Raw genomic sequence first — 19,491 nt, 5'->3', positions numbered from 1 at the left:
GTAAGAAAAACAGCAAAAAAAGAAATCACAATTATCAGGTAAAATCAATCATAATCCTCCTTTAGACATGTCCTGCATCGTCCAGGGATTGAAATTAGCTGAGTTACAATATACTGATGATACAGAAACCTGAAAAAAGTCGGTAAAATCCTCTCCAAATGAGAGCAGAAATCAGGGCACCAGGGCACCCGACCTGAGATAACACACTCATACAGTTTAACTTAACAAATTTGTGTATTTCAAACAAAGTCAAAGTACAGAGACTTTCATACACATGTACATTGTATGTTTATCATGCCTGTGGTTATCAATACACTACATTAAAATGAACTTTTCAGTTGTTGAAGGAAAGATGAGAGAGAATCAATGACTGCCGAGTCCCTTACTGAGTCAGGTAATTTGTTCCAGAGTCTGGGAAACCTACGGGTGGGGGACAGGAAGAGTACTTGGGTTCTAGACGGGTGGTGAGTGAATGTAAGAAGGTATGGGTGCCGGGTATTTATCTGAACAGTGTTGGATATAGCTTCACATTTAATAACCCCTGAAAGGCATTTTATGGTGAACGCGCATAGAGCATAATCCCTTCTGGACTGTAACGATGACCAATGGAGCAAGCGGAGGCGCTCATCGTAGGACATCTCACACCTCCTTTGATGGAGTGCGGCTCTGGTCGCTGTCCGTTGAACTTGCTCTAGTTTATGCTCCTGGGCTGCAGTGTTGGGGTGCCATGCTGGTATGCCATATTCCAGAATTGGGAGTACCAGGGACCGGTAGAGACAAAATATCGCCTGCGTGGAGGCCCCACGTGCGATGCAGCGAATAAAACCCAGTAGCCGATTGGCACGAGCTACAACAGCGTCCACATGCAAGTTCCAACGGAGATCGGACGATATGATCACTCCAAGGTACTTGTAGGATGGTACATGGGCTAGCGGGTCATTGTTAAGGGTGTAGACTGGGTATTGATCCGGTATCCGCTTCCGGGTGATGTGCATCACCTTGGTTTTCGCGGTGTTAAGTGACATTTGCTTTGACGTGCACCATTCGTGAATTTTGTCAAGGTCTGATTGTAACACTGCTTGGTCATGTAAGGATCGTATCATTCTGTAGACGAGGATGTCATCAGCAAAAAGAACTGTGGTGGACTTTATGGAGTGAGCCACATTATTGACAAACAAGTTAAAGAGACAGGGTCCGATCACGCTTCCTTGCGGTACCCCCGAAGAGGCTCTAGTCCAAGAGGAGAATGCGCCCTGGTACATCACACGTTGGTCTCGCAGAACAAGGAAGGATTTGAGCCATTTCCAAACCATTCCGCGAATGCTGTAATCCTTGGCAACTGTATCGAGCAACGCAGAATGTGACATTTTGTCAAATGCTTTTGACATGTCACAGAACACAGCATCGATCCGGGGAGCTTTAGGTCTGTCTAGGGTACAAGACCAATCATGAAGGACATTGGTTAGTTGGGTAACGCAACTTCTCCCTCTCATGAAGCCATGTTGGTGACAATTCCACATGCCATATGAATCCATGTGTGATTGAATAGCTGATGTTACTATTCGTTCAAGGGTTTTGCAGAGCACAGAAGTTAGTGCAACGGGTCTGTAGTTAGTGAGCAACTCTCTGTCACCCTGTTTGTATATGGGAGTAATGTTTGCCTTTTTCCACATGTTTGGTACAACCCCTGTATGAAGAGATGAATTGAATAGGGCACACAAGGGATACACAATCTCATAAGCAGTTTCCTTGATGATTTTAGGGTGAATTCCATCTGGCCCTGGGGGTTTATTTGCTGGAAGAGAGAGCAACATTGGAATAATCTCACCTACAGAAACGGACAACTGACTCAGTTCAGGGACTAGGCATGAGCTGTCTAGAGGTTCATCTGGGATAAGTTGTGCAGGGTTGAACACAGAACTAAAGTAATCATTAAAAGCTTGCGATATACTGTCAGGATTATTGAGAGTAGTACCATCATGAACAAACACACGAGGGGCAGATGATTGCTTACATGATCTAACATAGCTCTGTGAAGAAGTTTGGAAGCCCTCACCTAGTGCCATCACATAAAGCAAACGGAATCGAAATCGGGTTGGAAATGGCGAAGGTGTGGCATTTTGTAGCAAAATGTACAATATAGGTCAAAAATCAAGGTCAAAGGTCAAAGAAGTCAAAGGTCAAAATTCTGTGTAGAAGTTTTGAAGCCCTCACCTAGTGCCATCACTTAAAGCAAACGGAATCGAAATCGGGTTAGAAATGGCGAAGGGGTAGGTAGCAAAATGTACAATATAGGTCAAAAATCAAGGTCAAAGGTCAAAGAAGTCAAAGGTCAAAATTCTGTGTAGAAGTTTGGAAGCCCTCACCTAGTGCCATCACATAAAGCAAACGGAATTGAAATCGGGTTAGAAATGGCGAAGGAGTAGCATTTTGTAGCAAAATGTACAATATAGGTCAAAAATCAAGGTCAAAGGTCAAAGAAGTCAAAGGTCAAAATTCTGTGTAAAAGTTTGGAAGCCCTCACCTAGTGCCATCACATAAAGCAAATTGAATCGAAATCGGGTTAGAAATGGCGAAGGAGTAGCATTTTGTAGCAAAATGTACAATATAGGTCAAAAATCAAGGTCAAAGGTCAAAGAAGTCAAAGGTCAAAATTCTGTGTAGAAGTTTTGAAGCCCTCACCTAGTGCCATCACATAAAGCAAACGGAATCAAAATCGGGTTAGAAATGGCGAAGGGGTAGCATTTTGTAGCAAAATGTACAATATAGGTCAAAAATCAAGGTCAAAGGTCAAAGAAGTCAAAGGTCAAAATTCTGTGAAGAAGTTTGGAAGCCCTCACCTAGTGCCATCACATAAAGCAAACACAATCAAAATTGGGTTAGAAATGGCGAAGGGGTAGCATTTTGTAGCAAAATGTACAATATAGGTCAAAAATCAAGGTCAAAGGTCAAAGAAGTCAAAGGTCAAAATTCTGTGAAGAAGATTGGAAGCCCTCACCTAGTGCCATCACATAAAGCAAACGGAATCAAAATCGGGTTAGAAATGGCGAAGGAGTAGCATTTTGTAGCAAAATGTACAATATACGTCAAAAATCAAGGTCAAAGGTCAAAGAAGTCAAAGGTCAAAGTTCTGTGTAGAAGATTGGAAGCCCTCACCTAGTGCCATCACATAAAGCAAACGGAATCAAAATCGGGTTAGAAATGGTGAAGGAGTAGCATTTTGTAGCAAAATGTACAATATACGTCAAAAATCAAGGTCAAAGGTCAAAGAAGTCAAAGGTCAAAATTCTGTGTAGAAGTTTTGATGCCCTCACCTAGTGCCATCACATAAAGCAAACGGAATCGAAATCGGGTTAGAAATGGCGAAGGAGTAGCATTTTGTAGCAAAATGTACAATATAGGTCAAAGGTCAAGGTCAAAGGTCACAACTGAAATTCTGTGTTAGAAGTTTCAAAGCTCCCATGTAGTGCTATCATATAAAGCAAACAGAATCAAAATTGGCTCATAAATGACAGAGAAGTAGCAAATTGAACATTTTGATCACACACGGATGCACACACAGACGGACGGACGGACGCACGGACGCATGGACACACACACGTACGGAGCCCGTTTCATAGTCCCCTGCTCGAACTCGAACGCGGGGACAATAATTACTCCCTACGATTTTTGTGAAATTGGTACTAATAATCACAAAGAAATTGAGAATAAACTAGCAGGATAGATATACAGCCTGTATCAATCAACTAAACCTGGTATAATCATTACAGTGCATTCTCATACTATATGGAGGTAAGGTGGCCTTTACTGATCAAACTGAAATGCCATCAACTCACAAGCATGACGAAGACTTGCTTTGCTGTCGCCACAGTGACAAGCTTACACTGCTTCCTCAGCAGCTCCGCCATCTTGAGGTGAAAGGCGGCCTTGATGTGATGAATGGCTTCAAGATCATCGGGCCACTTCCCGCTGCTTTCCAGGTGACACATCACTGACATGTGGGTAATATTCAAAAGCAGCAGGTAAGCATACCCTGGAACCACTGACAAAAATATTACCTCAGCAAGTGACAGCAGTCCTGATAATTAATGACCATATTGTCCTTTTCATTTGGCTAAATAAATAATGATGATGATGATAATAATAATAACAATAATAATAATAACAATAATAATAAAAATAATAATAATAACAATAACAATAATGATAATAATAATAATAATAATAATAATAATAATAATAATAATAATAATAATAATAATAGTTCGTTAATAATAATAATAATAATAATAATATAAGCAAGTTAAAACTGGTGGAGTACTTGACCTGTTGCCAATGGAAACTTTGTTAATCCCACACAGAGTCAAAATACAATTGAGAAACTTGTAAGGAAAAGGATAATGGGGAGATGGTGGGGGGGGGGGGAAGTTCTGTGCACAAGTCCAAAAATGTTCAACTTTGGAATGATTGGTTGCTATCATTTTTGCAAAGGTAGACCTGATAAGAAGGTCATACATGGTGGACACAAACAAACGAAATAAAATTAAAGTTCACTTTAACATCTCTGGAATTATCAATTATGGTAGATCACTTAAAGATAGTGTAAGAGCTGGAAGAGTGTGGCAACATCTGTAAAATTAATGACATACATAATGGACAATTAAAATAATACTGAAACAAAACATACTTCTGAGCCAAAAAATAATAATTTGGTTAAAAGTTTGAAAAATAGCATATACTGAGCATGCTGAACGAAATTTCAGCAGAAACATATTTTTCATAACAAAATCATATTCTGCTGAAGAAAAAGAATTAAATGATATACAAACATACAAGTAGGGAGTTCTGCATTGTTACCCAGTATCATGGAAACCTAGTAAAATGCAACACACGAAAAAAGATATAAAAATATTCTAGGAAATGGCCAAGCAAAAAATAAACACAAAACACAAACCATCGGTTCACTGGAAGCAACATCTTTTTGGAATTCAAATGGAGGTGAAAAATTTGTACACACACACCTTTGAGAGATGGCACCCAGGCTGGACTCTGCTTGTCAGGTGAGGGTGTCCTAACAGGATTAATCTTTTGGGTCTGCTTGAGCTTGATAGCAGCTGGAAAACCAGGAGCGGGAGGATGAACCTGTTAAAGGATTGGTGCATTGATACATTGAACTTTGAATGGCTGGGCTTTAACCCATTGAGGACGAACTGATTTTGATACAACAAGCATTTCCCATCACATGCTCGACTATACTCGGGACTCGTCCTCGACGGGTTAAGCAACAAGGACAACATTCCATGATGCATTGATGAATTGAGCAAAGGTGTGGCCTGCTTCAATTTTTGTACCAGAGAAGTGCTTTGACCTTTCCTTGTATTTTCTCAAACTCAAATTCCATATGTGGGACAGTGAATGATGAAAGTCCATGGCAACATTAGACATCTGCATAAGGCAGATACTTGCTGCACAGACAAAGACTACACAGACTCACAGACAAACTGACAATAATAATGTGGCAAACTGTACTTTTCCTTTTGCAAGATAATCCTTTGCAACCAGCAAATCCAAAGACTGAGCAGTTGAAAGTTTTCTCTCATATCGCATATGTTAGGAATTAGCCAGTGAGTAAATAAAATCATATCTCTGTGAGTCCTTGTCTGAATTTTAGTCATCATTTAGAGCTATTCATGAGGGACAGTAGTAGAATTTAAACCAGAACAAATCAGGGAGTAAAAATACACTAAGGAAGATTTGCTGCACAGAATTTTGTTGCACTTAATTAGGGTTCCCTAAAAAATGATTTGCAATCATCGGGTGGGCACCGAGTGTACCTCTGTGTGGCGGAATGCTTGTGACGTTCCCTGCACCGATCCGATACTGAGAGGAAGATCCTTCAGTCCTCTCAGATGCTGACTGAGCTTGGTGTAGGCCGCACTGATGAGGGCATGCTCTTCTTCCCCCGTTCCCATGACGGGTTTGTCCGGTCCATCCGTCCCAGAAGAGGGGTCGGGGATGGGTTGGTGCAAGATGGGGTCCAGCTGGTCGCCGATGTAGCAGACAGAGTCCGGTGAAATACCAGCATGTCTACAGCAACAGAAAAAATAGTTGAGAAGCTGTTCTATGAGAGGATCAATATCAAAGCATCAATATAATAAAATTCCTTTTTAAGCCGTTAAAGACGAGTCCCGAGTATACTCGGGCAAGTGTCTATGGCAAGTGCGTGTGGTAGCAGAATCAGTCCATTCTCAATGGGTTAACTACAAAATATCTGCCATTAATGACACAACCTTGTCTATTTGTACACATCAAACCTCACTGACGAAGTATTATCATTCTTGCATAGTCAAATGTCTTTACAGTTGGGGCTTGTGTCCGATGTTGAAACAGAGTCATCAAGTTCTAGGCCAAACAACAACATTGAGGAATGAGTATGCCAAGGAAATAATATTTGTATAAATGACAAAAAAATTGACACTCTTGGAACAGTAAAACTTGATTAATATCAGACATCTATCAAAGAGTATGACCATTTATTTGACTGTGATCTGATCAGGTACTACATGTATGCTATGTTAGGTCATCTAACACTTTAGTCAGGTGACCATTATTTCATTATTCCTCTTTTTGATGTTTCCTCACACTTTCTTGTCATATCACATACAGGTTTTCAAGTCAGATTGTATCATGAGGTGATTTTCCTGGTAAGTATTCACTTAGGCAACTCACAATTCAAAGACATGCTTGACGATGTGACAACAGACTAGTCTCTTTTCAGACACCGAGGAGCCTGGCCACACCACAGCTTCACAGATGGAGCCATCCTGGAAACGCCGCAGCTCACACTTCTTCCCCCAAAACTCGCTGAACTCGGCAGCCTGAAGAATAAAGACACTGATGACTTTAGGGTGAGCAGTAACACCTCAACTCAGGATTACAAGATTTTCAAAAGACTTTGTCGGTACTGGCTGTACTCAATGGCCACACTTGAAAGCCATAGACCATCAAAAAAATAAATAAATAAATTTAAAAAAAAAATACTGAAATGGCAGGAAAGTGCGGTTACCTTTTATTAAGACACAAAAGAAGATGTGTACGTGTATGTGCAGGTACCAAGTTATTCATAACTTGAAAGTTGAGCATGCTGCTTGGGAAAAAAATCTAAAAATATTGTGCATGAAGCTACGTGGGCAAAGTCGTTTGTGCCTCTGGCCCAAGGTCCAGGCCCTGGAAGCACCCTAAAGGGTTCTACATGTTCTCTGGTGCAATTAAAGTCTTACTGTTGAGTCAAAGTTAATGAGCTGTAATCAAAGATGGAGATTTTCAAACCAGATTTTAGTAACGCTTGAGGAGACATTTGAGTCATTTACATTTACATTTACATTTACATTTGAGTCATTTTCTTTCTATATCAAATACATTTTTAAGACCCCCATGGACTATTCTGAATACTTTATTATGTGCATCATAACACTACAACACCCATCACTTATTTTCCTCTATCTCTGAGGGTATAACTTTGCACATTTATTCAACAAGTAATCTTTCCATAAGATAATTTTATCCAAAATGTTATGCAAAGAGTGGCTAAACGAAGCAATACTTGGGGTGTACTCGCTTACCTCTGGAGTGTTAGCTGTTGGTCCCTTGTCCAATATGCTTGATGCAAGACTGGGGTTTAGCAATAACCCAATGCTCAGGGGTCCCTGGTCCACACTTTTGGGTGGGGCAGCATTGAGTGGCCACTGTGATGGGTAGGAATAAAAATAGTTACACTGTTACTGACAGGAGGAGAAGAAAAATAGGCAATCTGCACAAACTTTGTACGTTCATCCATTAGATGACTCTGGCACAAACTATCGTATAAATGGGTTGTAGAATGTAGTCAATCAGAAGCACTTAAATGAGTCAAGTGTCTCCTCTTAATTTACTTACAAAAATGAAAGGGCATTAAAAGAGTACAGCAGCAAAAAAACAAAACAAAACAAAACAAAAAACATACTAGCACAGCATGAGCCCAAACAATCGCTTTGATTTACAGTCATCTGCAAAGCTAGTCAGAGACCAACCCAATTGTATTGTAATATAAAGTTTTACTAGCTACAATCATAATTAATTGACCCATTTTTATAAAACAAATAATGCACAGGTTTTAATTTGTGATGCTAGTGGAGATGCTTCACACTCTCTGGCATCCAAAATGTCATGCAACATGCACCATGGTAAATACCCTCTAGCGTGCTGCATAAACACACTCTCACTTGTGCAGTAATTTGTATTATATTGTATTGTATAATAGCTTTAACATGGAATAACATGGCAACACCTATTGGAACAGGCAATTACCTGCAGCAAAGTTGAAGACGGTTTGATTTTGCTACAACACGCATTTCCCATAGACACCTGTCCGAGTATACTCGGGACTCATCCTCAACGGGATATGAGGGAAAGACTTGACCAACATATATGAAACTAAAGCATACGACGTACCTGTGAGGTATGGTGGAGTTGAGAGCTGATCAGCTGCACCCTCTCACCGAGAGCTCGCTTCAAGAGCTCCAGCAATCTCTGTCTGACCACCAGAGTAAAATCACCTGCTACATCCATCACTTCATCCTGTAGACAGAACTTCTTGATACCTGGTCTCATCTCACTGAGATTGTCAATTCTGGAGGGAAAGAGATAAAGTAGATAAAGATGTGTAAATCAATAAAAATGAATTTCCTTTATTTCATTCACTATTCTTTTAATTTGTTGCCTTTTTTGATACTACTGACATGACACTGGATTAATTCTGTCATCACAACATTTGTTTCACTAAATTAGCATTAACTTTGAGCAAATTATCAATAAACTGAAACCAATTTTGTGTGGTTACACAAAGCCATTGTCAAACTTCCCACCCCCCCCCCCTTCCCACCAAAAAAAAAAAAAAAAAAGGAAAGTGACAGACATAAGAATACAAACTCTTCAAAAGTTCTTTAAATCAGCAAGGCACATCTCCAATGATCTAATAAGGAAATGCAATAAAGCTATGGCATCACTGAAATGTGCTCAAATAATGGAGAAGGGAAAAAAGCTAGATAACCATATTCCCTACACTCATTATGAACTTTATTCTATCTCTATTTACCAAAGACAAATGGAGCACGGCATGTGGAATTACTCTTTAACCCCTTCCATATGGGAACCTGGTGGCCTGTGTATTAAGTCTGTGGGGATTTCAGAATTTAGTATGGGACAGGTTAATATTACCTGATGAAATGATCAAACTTCCTCGAGAAAGGAACAGGGGTCATGAAGAGACACTGGAAGGCGTCGATTCGCCGGTCCTCCAAGATACCAAGACTCTGAGAGGCTTCATGCTTCAACTGCCAGAAAACAAATAGGAAATTGATCTCAGTCACAGGTAACTCCAACTACAGAGTATGCAGCAATGTGAAATCTTACCTAACCCCTTTACAGTTGGCCCTGAGTGCACTCAGACTGAGGTTCTTGGAGAATGTAAATTACCGGTAGAACAAATTACATCACAAGTCATGTCGTCTTTAAAGGGTTAAATAGAAACAAAAAAGTGAAATCACCATACATGTATGTCTACCAATCATAAAGAAATGCTACAAGGTACACGATGTAGAAAAAAAGCAACAACTGCAAATACAATTGTAATAGATTCATTTTTCTTTTTTGCCGAAACCCTTTAGCTGTGTTTGTCAACTTTCCCATGTTTGAAATGCATTTCAACACCTACTATCAAGACACATTATTTTGCAAATGCCTTTGGGATCGCATTTTTCCAGTTGTCGCGTTTATCAACTCTGTCATGAGTTGATTGGGAAGGCTTGTCAGTGCACAGCTCCATCGCACAGTTTTCCCCAAGGAGTGGAGATGTGTTGTTGGCAGCTTCAAGTTACAAACATGTTTTAAAACAACTTTGTGTATATCAACTCCACAGAAACACATTTCCGGTTCAAACATGTTTGCAATTGAATTTTTTTTTTCATTGTTTCAGAAACCTGTTTCTAACCCAAATCAAATCAGCTATGCATTTATCAACTGCCCAAAACTCCCTGAAAGTTGTTTGGAAACCTTAATTCTGCGCAAAGAGTGAGTTGATAAACGCAGCCTATATTTCATCCAGCATATGCTTTGGAAAGTTTAGACACTATATAAGTGCACACTCCTTAGGTGAGTGGCTTTTGCATTTAGTCAAATGACTTCATTCCTTTTTACGATTTGACATTGTCCCCAAAATGTCCCTATAATCTTATTTTGTATTTAGTTTTAGGGTTATAAAGTTCAGAAGTTCAGGAAAAATGAAGTTACATGCTCGTAGGAAGAGACAGTCATCTCTGAACACAGGTTGAGACATCCAGATGGATCCAGGAAGACGACAGGAAAGTGCCGGTGGAACTCTAGGAGAGGTGGAGCATCATGGGAAGGTGATCCTCTACTCAAGTCCAAGCCATGTGATGTCCAGTCTGATGAAGCTGTGTTGACAGCGGAAAAGAAAACAAAAATTCATCTTTTCTACCGATTTCAATTCATTCAATTGAATCTATATCCAAATTCATATAACTCTGTCAGTAGGACTGGTATACAATCAGATTGTACTAACAGGATATAAAACCCAAGAGGCATGTTGGAAAAGATAGGATCATCGCCAAAGATACTGAATTGAAATAACATACACGAATAAACCAAAAACACATTAGTAAATTAATACATAATAAACTAAAGACTCAATATAGCAAATGTAACATCAGAAAATAGATTTCTGACTGAATATTCACAGTTCTTACTCTATTAACAAGGTATCTGCAGTTTGGGTCTGAAAATGACATGTATTTTTTTTTTTTTTAAATGCAACAATAGCAAAACAAAGTCAAACAGTTGTTTAATACAATGGTGATTCTTCTACGGCAAGCTTTAAAATGAAACAAGGCTTAAACCACCACTATGATGAAAGTCTGATAGAGCTGTAGAGTTGTACATATCCTCTTCAAATTTGAGAAATCTTGATTTTCTCGGCTTTCTGCTCACCATTCAAGCATACTTTCTTTATTATCATTTTCATACACATTTGTTCATACAGTCTTGAGAAAGTCAGCTTTGAAGTTCAAATTGCAGTGAAGCACGCGAGTGACTAGATGTTTAAAAACACAATGAATTGATTAAAAATGCCAAAGTAGTAGGCTTCATAAACACTGAAAAGTTCCAATTTCAGAAGAATCCTAAGCTTTGTTCAGTAAGCAGTAAAGAAATCAAAGTTTTGATATCTTTATGAAAAGATATCAAATTCCTAACATTTCAGCAAATCATCTTTCTTGGAAGATTTCTCAGTTTAAATGTCTGCAACTTCACCAAGGTGTCACAATGAGGGGTCTCACACGTGCCGATGTCGCAACTGATGTCTACTCACCAATGAAGTGCATGGTATTCCTGAACACTTGGTATGCACTCATCATCCTGTTGATTTTACCCACATCCAAGAGGTGAGCCACCAGCATGGAGGCCAGGAAACCATGGAAACCGTCTCCACCCTGGCAGTGGTGGATAGCATGGGAAGAAGAATGCAACAGTGTTGACATACGGAAATTACACAGGAATGCACCCTCCTGGAAGGAAGCAAATCCCTGGTCTTCATTCTGTATGGTCTTACCATAAAGATGATGTCTACCATCGGATATTGAAGTTATGACAGCTGGCAAGTTTGTGCATTAAGTACATTGTAATAGTCCGTGGATAGTTTTAAAACAAGACTATATTGCCTTCTCACTAACCTCCTCAACCTCAACTAACCTCCTCAACTGATAACTTTGTTTTATCTGTCACCTTGTCAAGTCATGTTTGTTCATACTATTGTCACATTTTTTATCCATATGTACGATGTATGCCTGTCTGAAGCGAGTGAAAATGAATGAACGAATGGATGTCTCGAATGAATGAATAATTGCATGAAGGAATGATTGAAGGAATGATTGAATGAGGTGAAATAGAGAACAGTCCCTCCAAATGGGGTTTACATTTCTGTGCCACAGAATTTAAAACAGTGTGTACAACCCTTTGGAGGGTTTTTTTTTTTTGCCAATTGGCATTCAAAGGACACAGAGGACTAAAGCGATTACCTGTAACAGCTTGGGTTATGGTATTTTATTATTTTTGCACAGTACATCATCATTCTTGTCTAATTGGTATCATTTGCTTTCTGTGTACTCAATTACATGTATGCTCACCTATTAAAGAAAGAACATTTGTTGTGCCACTGGAGAACATCACAAATCATCCACTATCGTGTGATTTTTTTAATCCAATCACCATCTGGTATTTGACTGACCTACATAATATACCTTGATGCCTTTCAACATGTGGAGAGGCTATTAAGATTATACGATGCACTGTAATCAGGTACCAGAACTGTGAGGGAACATATAAACTGATAGCATTGCATTTTTTTCTCTTTTTTTTGGGGGGGGGGGGGGAGGGAGGGGGATCGCACAGTATTTTATCATCTGCTCTTATTTAAATTAAAGACAGAAGACAGAATTAATTTACACTTCCTCTTACCTGATCCAACTCCCTCTGATGCAGCCACACCTTCAGGAGGAGAACAGCCTCCGAGAATGCTGGGAAGTCATGTGATGCATTGAAGAGGTAGTGGAGATGGCTCTCATACGACATGTCTTGGAGTATGGTGGAGTTGTACCTCGGGGTAGGGGGAAATGTCTCTATACAAGAAAAGAGGGGTGGGGTGGAAAAAGAGGCATGAGCACACCGATATTCTTTGCTCTCCTGTCATTATGCATGCTACAAACAAACTGAGAATGTACAGGTACAAATGTACATGGTGTGTAAACCATATACAGGCTGTACTGTCGCATAATTGGGACTTTTGACACTTTTGTGAGTGGCTGCATTGGAGATTAAGAACCATATTGGTGTAAGAAGAAAAGTTAATTAATTTTTTTTTTTTAATACAATTTTCCACCTGTAAAGGAATGACATATGATGTACTTGAAAAATGGGAACTCAGATTTTTGCAAAGATGTTAATTTCATCAATCCCAAGTGTGCCAGTGAATATTACAAGACTCCATCTCTATAGGTTTTTTCATGTATCTGAGATGTGATGAAATATACCAAGGACACATATGGCAACAAAATTTCAAGAGTTATAGAACACATTAATTTAAACTTGTATTATGCTAGTGAAAGGTTCAAGAAAGTTTAAAAGCATCAAAACTTAGATGTGACAGATCAATGTAAAAATAATTATTACAGTGAGGAGTTCACACACTATAATGAAGATCTTGCAGTACATTTATATTCCCTCACCCTCCTGACAGGCCTTTCTATACCACTGGCGGCGGACGTTGTTCTTGGATGGCGCAAACCTTGTCTCCTTGAAGTTATCCTTTGGTAGGCAGGGAATCAGCCTCACTGTTGCATTCTTGGCTGAGAAAATGACAGTGGGTATCATCATACATCAAAATCAATTTTAAAATCAAGACATTGCTCTACAGTTTGATAAAACTCTCAAACTTTTGTGTTGCTTGAAGGTTTCAACTTTTAATTTATTGTGGACTCATGCTATTTTAAAGGTACATTTGTACCTTCCTGGTAGTAGCATTTCATCATTCTCATTGTGATGGGACATTACAATACTTACCTCCAGACGTGTTATGTAGGGATGGCAGAGTGTAACTCCAAGTTTCAAAAGTGGAAGTGGATTAGATAAATTTTAAGTCAGTACTAATGACGGGACAAATATCAATTCTATTCTTGCTTTTGTAGACAGCCAAATTTGATATATATATATATATATATATATATATATATATATATATCCCTAGTTGGCACCTTAGGGAGACATATTGGGGGGAAGTGTCTTCATTAGGGAGACAACTGGTCATTAAGGAGACAATTTTCGTGTCTCCATTGCGTAAATTGCCATTGAACATGTATTTTAAAATTTGCATATAAAACAAATGGAAATGTCTCCCAAATGACCCATCTAGGAGTATATATATATACACACGTGTATATATATCAAAGACAAAACCTGCAAGTAAAATAACAAATTTCATACATGGATGTCTGTATGCAGAACTTGAAGTGTTTTGATTCTTTTTTTCCATATCTCAATTTTATGTGCTTGTCCCAAATTTCATCTCATATAATACCTTGTCTTGCATGTTTACAACATGATGTCCTCTTATTTCACATAACATTTCTGGTGATGCTCTAGTCATCTTATCAGATTCCACAAAAAGTGTCTACCCATCTGCATACCACTAGTTGCTTACGAACACAGACAATTCTGAAAATATATTTTGCAATAATATAATACATTGTATCAGTACATACATTATGTAAAATATAACAGAGTTTACATATTCAATGCTAACGCACTGCCTTTCAATAAAGCATTCCAATGCTTTACAAATATGTATTTCTCTAAACAAACTTTTGAGTCAACCTGACATGGTAGCTTCAAAATCTTGCAGATGTGAGCTTGATCCCCACAAAATCTAACCCCTCTACCAGTGAGAAGAGGTTCCCAAACCAAAACAAAACAAAACAAAAAATATAGAAAAAAAAAATATGTGGGGTCTAGATAGACTTTGAGCGCACAAAGGACACAATTCCACTGCTTCAGCGAAGCCAATCACTGAGCACTTCAACAAAAATTATCAATTTGTATACCAGCCAACTTGATCAGGACCACCGGCATCAGTTGATTTCCGTGCATCATTCCATAAGAAACAGTTTTGACTGACTCTTCCTTCCTGAGATGCCTGGCAAGATGGGCACAATAGAGGGCTCTCTTGTGGTGATATTTGAAATTCAGGTAGTCCTTGGGTTGCAAACATTCCTGTGATGTAAAGGAACAACAACCAAAAAAAAAAAAAAAAAAAAAGTAGAATAAAGTTGATGCATGAAATCAATAATTAATTGGCTTGTAATACAGATAACGTCTCATTTAAAATACATGCTATTATGCAACACTTTCTTGTTATTCTTGTAATGTGTCTTTAAAACTGCACTCACAGATAAAAATGCTCACATATACAACTATTTCATCTCTTTAAGGTTATCTTGCACTTCATAATCCAGCAGGGGTAATCATAATAAATGTTTTGATAGTTTTGTTTTGTTAAGAAGATTTTCAACACTTAAAAATGTAGTGGGGATTCAACAAATGTAATTATCAAAGTTCATGGTGAGTGAATTCCATTCATGATTCTGTCACAGGTCATGTGAGACAGGAATTAACTACACAGTGTGAGCATGACAGACTGAGTTAATATAATTTTTGAAAAGGCAGCTATTTTATATTCTGGCATCTGTTTGATTTGTATGTCATGACCATGCAGACTGCACAAAAAAATAAGAAAGATGTACAACTTCAAAAAAAAACTAGAAATGTCGCTTTGGCGACTGGTATGCCTCCGCCATAATGCATGACTTTCCCAATAGGTCTAGATAGTACATGTGGACACTGTGTGATTACATTTTCACAAAATTGGCAAAATATTGGAATGACAAGTTTGTCACAAATGTGTTGAATGTTCACCTTCCTTGACGTAGGTTTAATTGGATGAATAGGAGAGCATGTATCTAGGGATTTAAGGACTTTAACTTGACTTTGAACCATTCATACATTTATGCATTGAGTAATTTTCATGGTACTGGTATAGAGAAAAAGTGCAACTTCTGTACTGAATAGTAAATTGTTACCATGTTCATCTGGCCTTTGACCCTAAAATTCATAAGATAATCACTTTCAGGTAGAACATGCATAAATATGCAGTAAGTTTCACAATAAATTGAGCCACTTCCGAAATATGAAGCAAAAAGTTAGTTCAGCACTTTCACTTGATCTTTGACCTTTGAGGCAAAAAAAAAAAAAAAAAAAAAATCTCCAGAGAATTTCTATTAGGTTACACATGCATACACCAAGTGAAAAAAAAAATGATCCTGCTGGCATTGCATGAACATGAGGGAAATAGTAAAATTTTGAAGTGTTGCACTTGACCTTTGACCCCTGACTTTTGACCCCATGAACCCTACATTCTCTAGATAATCACTGCCAGTCAGTACATGTATATACTATGTTCCATGAAGATACCTTGAACAATTTTCCAATTTACAGAGAAAAAAAAAGAAGTTTTAATACTTTTACTCGACCTTTTGACCTTTGACCTTTGACCTCATGACCCAAACTTTCACCAGAGAATCTAAATTGGGTAATACATGTATACACTAAGTTTCAAGAAAATATCTTCAGGCATTGCATAGATATGGTGGAAATAGTGAAATTTTATGTATTTGACCTTGACCTTTTGACCTTTGACCTTGAGCATGTGCACCCAAAAGTTGATAGGCACAACTTCACCCCCTAATACACATACATGCCAAGTTTCATTAGGATACCTCAACAGCTTTTGATAGTTACCTTGTCCACAAAATTCATTACGGACGGACGGAAGGACGGACGGACGGACGGAAGGACGGACGGACGGACGGACGGACGGACGGACGGAAGGACGGACGGACGGACAACCCGAAAACATAATGCCTCCGGCACCACTTCGTGGCGGAGGCATAAAAACACACAACACACACATACCATATTCATTCTTGTTGTTCTATCTCTACAAAAGCTGTTAAAAGCTACACTAAAATTGAAACATATGTAACCAATGATGATTAAAACAGAATTGCACTTAACCCACTGAGGACGAGTCCCAAGTATACTCGAGCAGGGTCTATGGGAAATGACTGTTGTAGCAAAATCAGTCCATCCTCAATGGGTTAAAACAAAGAGAACCACAACCTTTTCTTGTGGATTAAGAGAAATGTCTTTGTTTATGATGAAACACAGTCATTTTCAGACAGACTAATGTACATACTGTGGGTATCTGCACAGCCATGTCAATGGTTAGATCCGTGTTGATACAAGTCCCAAGTAAGTAGCTCCCGACTACTTTGACCCCTGCTGGTCTGACCAGCTTGAGTTCACCTTTGACCTGGGTCTTGCTCCACTTCAGGGGCACACAGATGTCACGAGGTAATGAAGCACCTGGATTTGAAGACTATATCACACAAAGTAGAAGTTCAAAGTACTTAAAAGTGGACATTTCTGTGGCATGGAAATATTATTCACACAAAAATAAACCCACAAGATTATTTTTTTTTTTTTTTGCTTGTTACATTTATACCAGTTTATACACAATAAGTTCATCTAACCAGCCCAAGCACACACACACACACTCGCAGAATACTTGAGTGAAAATTTCCACTTTTACAGTAACAGAGTAGTCATCTTGTCCAGTATGAAAGGGGTACAAGTCATGCTCGCAATTTATAACCAAATTAAAAGTAACAGCAAACAATGTTCAAATAATACTGCAGGTAAAGAATTTGAAAGAAATGTAAGGTTGGTACAGTGTAATGCTGGAAGTCAATTTAGTTCGCGACTAGATCTTAAACACGCCACATGAAATATGGCCTTTCTAGTGTGTGTGAGCTGTGCAATCTCTTGGGACAGAAGTCCTGAAGTGGAAAGTAGACGTTCTTAAAGCAAAAGCACAATCAAGGCACATGTATACACACATCATTACGAAAAGAAAACAATAAAAAAAAAGCAATCATAAATATTGGCACGATGCATAGGATGACCAACATTTCATTTGATATCACATGAAAACTTCACTATATGCACATTGAGACACAAAGAAACCTCTCACAGGACAACTTTTACTGGTACTTTATCCTTCCACAAAGATGTGTTAAAAGAGTAAACACTTTTCCAAAGGTCAATAATATTCAAGAGACAGTTAAAAAAAATACATGCCTATAACAGTGTGATAACTTTAGTAAATGGTTTGATTCATTTAAGATATTTCAGCCTTCTGTCATAGCAGTGTTCAAACTTTCATATTTCAGTCTGTTTTTTTTTAAGAAAAAATAAAAGAAATAAGAAAGAGTGAAAGAAAGGAGGAAAGAAAGAAAGAAAGAAAGAAAGAAAGAAAGAAAAAAGAGACATCCCAGGACAAGTACCTCCTTAATGGTGAGTGGGGGACACTGCTTGAGGGCCTGCTCCAGGGAACAAAGGATGGGTAACAAGGCTTTCTTCTTTTTGCTCTTCACTCCTACTTCTGAGCACAGCTCTTCCACCTATTACATGTGACACATATGCACAAAGAACAACAAACAAAAATAAAAACAGAACATGGGTAAATTCACAAAATTGTCATTGTGGGCTTCAAATTGTAAATGGGTTACTGTAAAAGTGGATATTTTCGCGCCACTAATTTTTCGCGCTCGACCGGATAAGAAGAGTTTCGCGTGTTTTTAATTCCGCGGTATCAAGACATCAACTACAGGAACATATGGCAAGCAGAAATGTTCGCGTGCTTTTATTTTCGCGCTAGTTTCTGATTGCGCGAAAATTTCAACACCGCGAAAATTTCCACTTTTACAGTATTAGCATGTTTGTAAACATACATGTAAAAAATATGAAGTATTGACATATATGTATGCATAATATAATAATACTCTGGTATGTATCCATGTACACAATGTGTATGCACATGCATGAGTGCTTGCATAAAGCTTGTATCCTTTTCAATGTACGCAAAGGGTGTATTTTATGCAAGCATACTATGCATTTATTTCTACAGTAGGTTTTTAAACTTCCAGAACATTGATTAGCTCAAGATATACTAGCTTCTGAACACTGTATGCTTTTCTGCTGCTTTTCCCAGTTTGGAAGCTTGTGGATAAAGTTATTGATAATTTGTTTTAAGGATGTGAATGGATATTGGATTTTCACAAACAGAAGTTCATAAAAAATACAAATACTAACTAGTGTGAAATGAACAACTTCAAATGAATGCCATCTATCTGACCTATCAACCAAGATACTACACCATCCACAGTATCTAAAAATGCAAATATCTAATCATTTGATAATTATCAAGAAATATTAGCTGTCAGTGTGTTGCCGACCATATATGCTGTGGAACTTGTAGTGTACCAGCAATCAATCAAGAAGATACAGCCATTTTCAAATATATCAGTACCTGATACTGCAAATAAACATAGAGGGAATAGCTTAGACAAGGTACAACTACAATGTACATTTATTGTACTTGTACATGCTGCCTCTCTATTGTTTCCACTTCAAAGAAACACAGATATGGCATAAGTTTTTATGCTAAACAGGATCAAATTGAGAAGGATGCTTTTTTGAAACTGTACGTGCACTGATTTCACTGACCTGTAGTCTCAACAAGCTAGACTGGTAGAGTGTGTCTGCTTCCTTGAGGGTAGCAAGCTCCTCAATGGTAGGGGGCTTGTAGAGATCCTTCTTGGTCAGTCTTGCCCTCTTGGTAAGCGATTGATCCTGGTGGGCTCGTCGCTTGTTGCCCATCATCGTTGCTGGAGAAACGTCTCCCATCATCTCTTTCTCTTCTCCTTTCAT

The 19,491-nt window shown here is 38.4% G+C and overlaps 1 protein-coding gene across 1 annotated transcript in view; it reads right to left on the bottom strand.

Moving 5' to 3' along the window:
- Positions 1-19,491, bottom strand: part of LOC140230616 (nucleolar protein 6-like) — a 28,725-nt gene extending 9,234 nt beyond the window's left edge. Inside the window, exons 1-15 of the mRNA XM_072310757.1 lie at positions 19,288-19,491; positions 18,066-18,182; positions 16,916-17,098; positions 14,706-14,874; positions 13,335-13,454; positions 12,568-12,728; positions 11,423-11,543; positions 10,327-10,490; positions 9,256-9,371; positions 8,491-8,668; positions 7,623-7,745; positions 6,730-6,878; positions 5,835-6,087; positions 5,022-5,142; positions 3,837-3,991 (exon numbers count right to left, since the gene is read on the bottom strand). Of these exons, the coding sequence (XP_072166858.1) occupies positions 3,837-3,991; positions 5,022-5,142; positions 5,835-6,087; positions 6,730-6,878; positions 7,623-7,745; positions 8,491-8,668; positions 9,256-9,371; positions 10,327-10,490; positions 11,423-11,543; positions 12,568-12,728; positions 13,335-13,454; positions 14,706-14,874; positions 16,916-17,098; positions 18,066-18,182; positions 19,288-19,491 (2,334 nt within the window). The remainder of the gene's footprint in view (positions 1-3,836; positions 3,992-5,021; positions 5,143-5,834; positions 6,088-6,729; positions 6,879-7,622; positions 7,746-8,490; positions 8,669-9,255; positions 9,372-10,326; positions 10,491-11,422; positions 11,544-12,567; positions 12,729-13,334; positions 13,455-14,705; positions 14,875-16,915; positions 17,099-18,065; positions 18,183-19,287) is intronic.

This window comes from Diadema setosum, chromosome 7 (genome assembly GCF_964275005.1).
Source record: "Diadema setosum chromosome 7, eeDiaSeto1, whole genome shotgun sequence".
NCBI classification, from domain to species: domain Eukaryota; kingdom Metazoa; phylum Echinodermata; class Echinoidea; order Diadematoida; family Diadematidae; genus Diadema; species Diadema setosum.
This window is presented reverse-complemented; position numbering and strand designations above follow the sequence as displayed.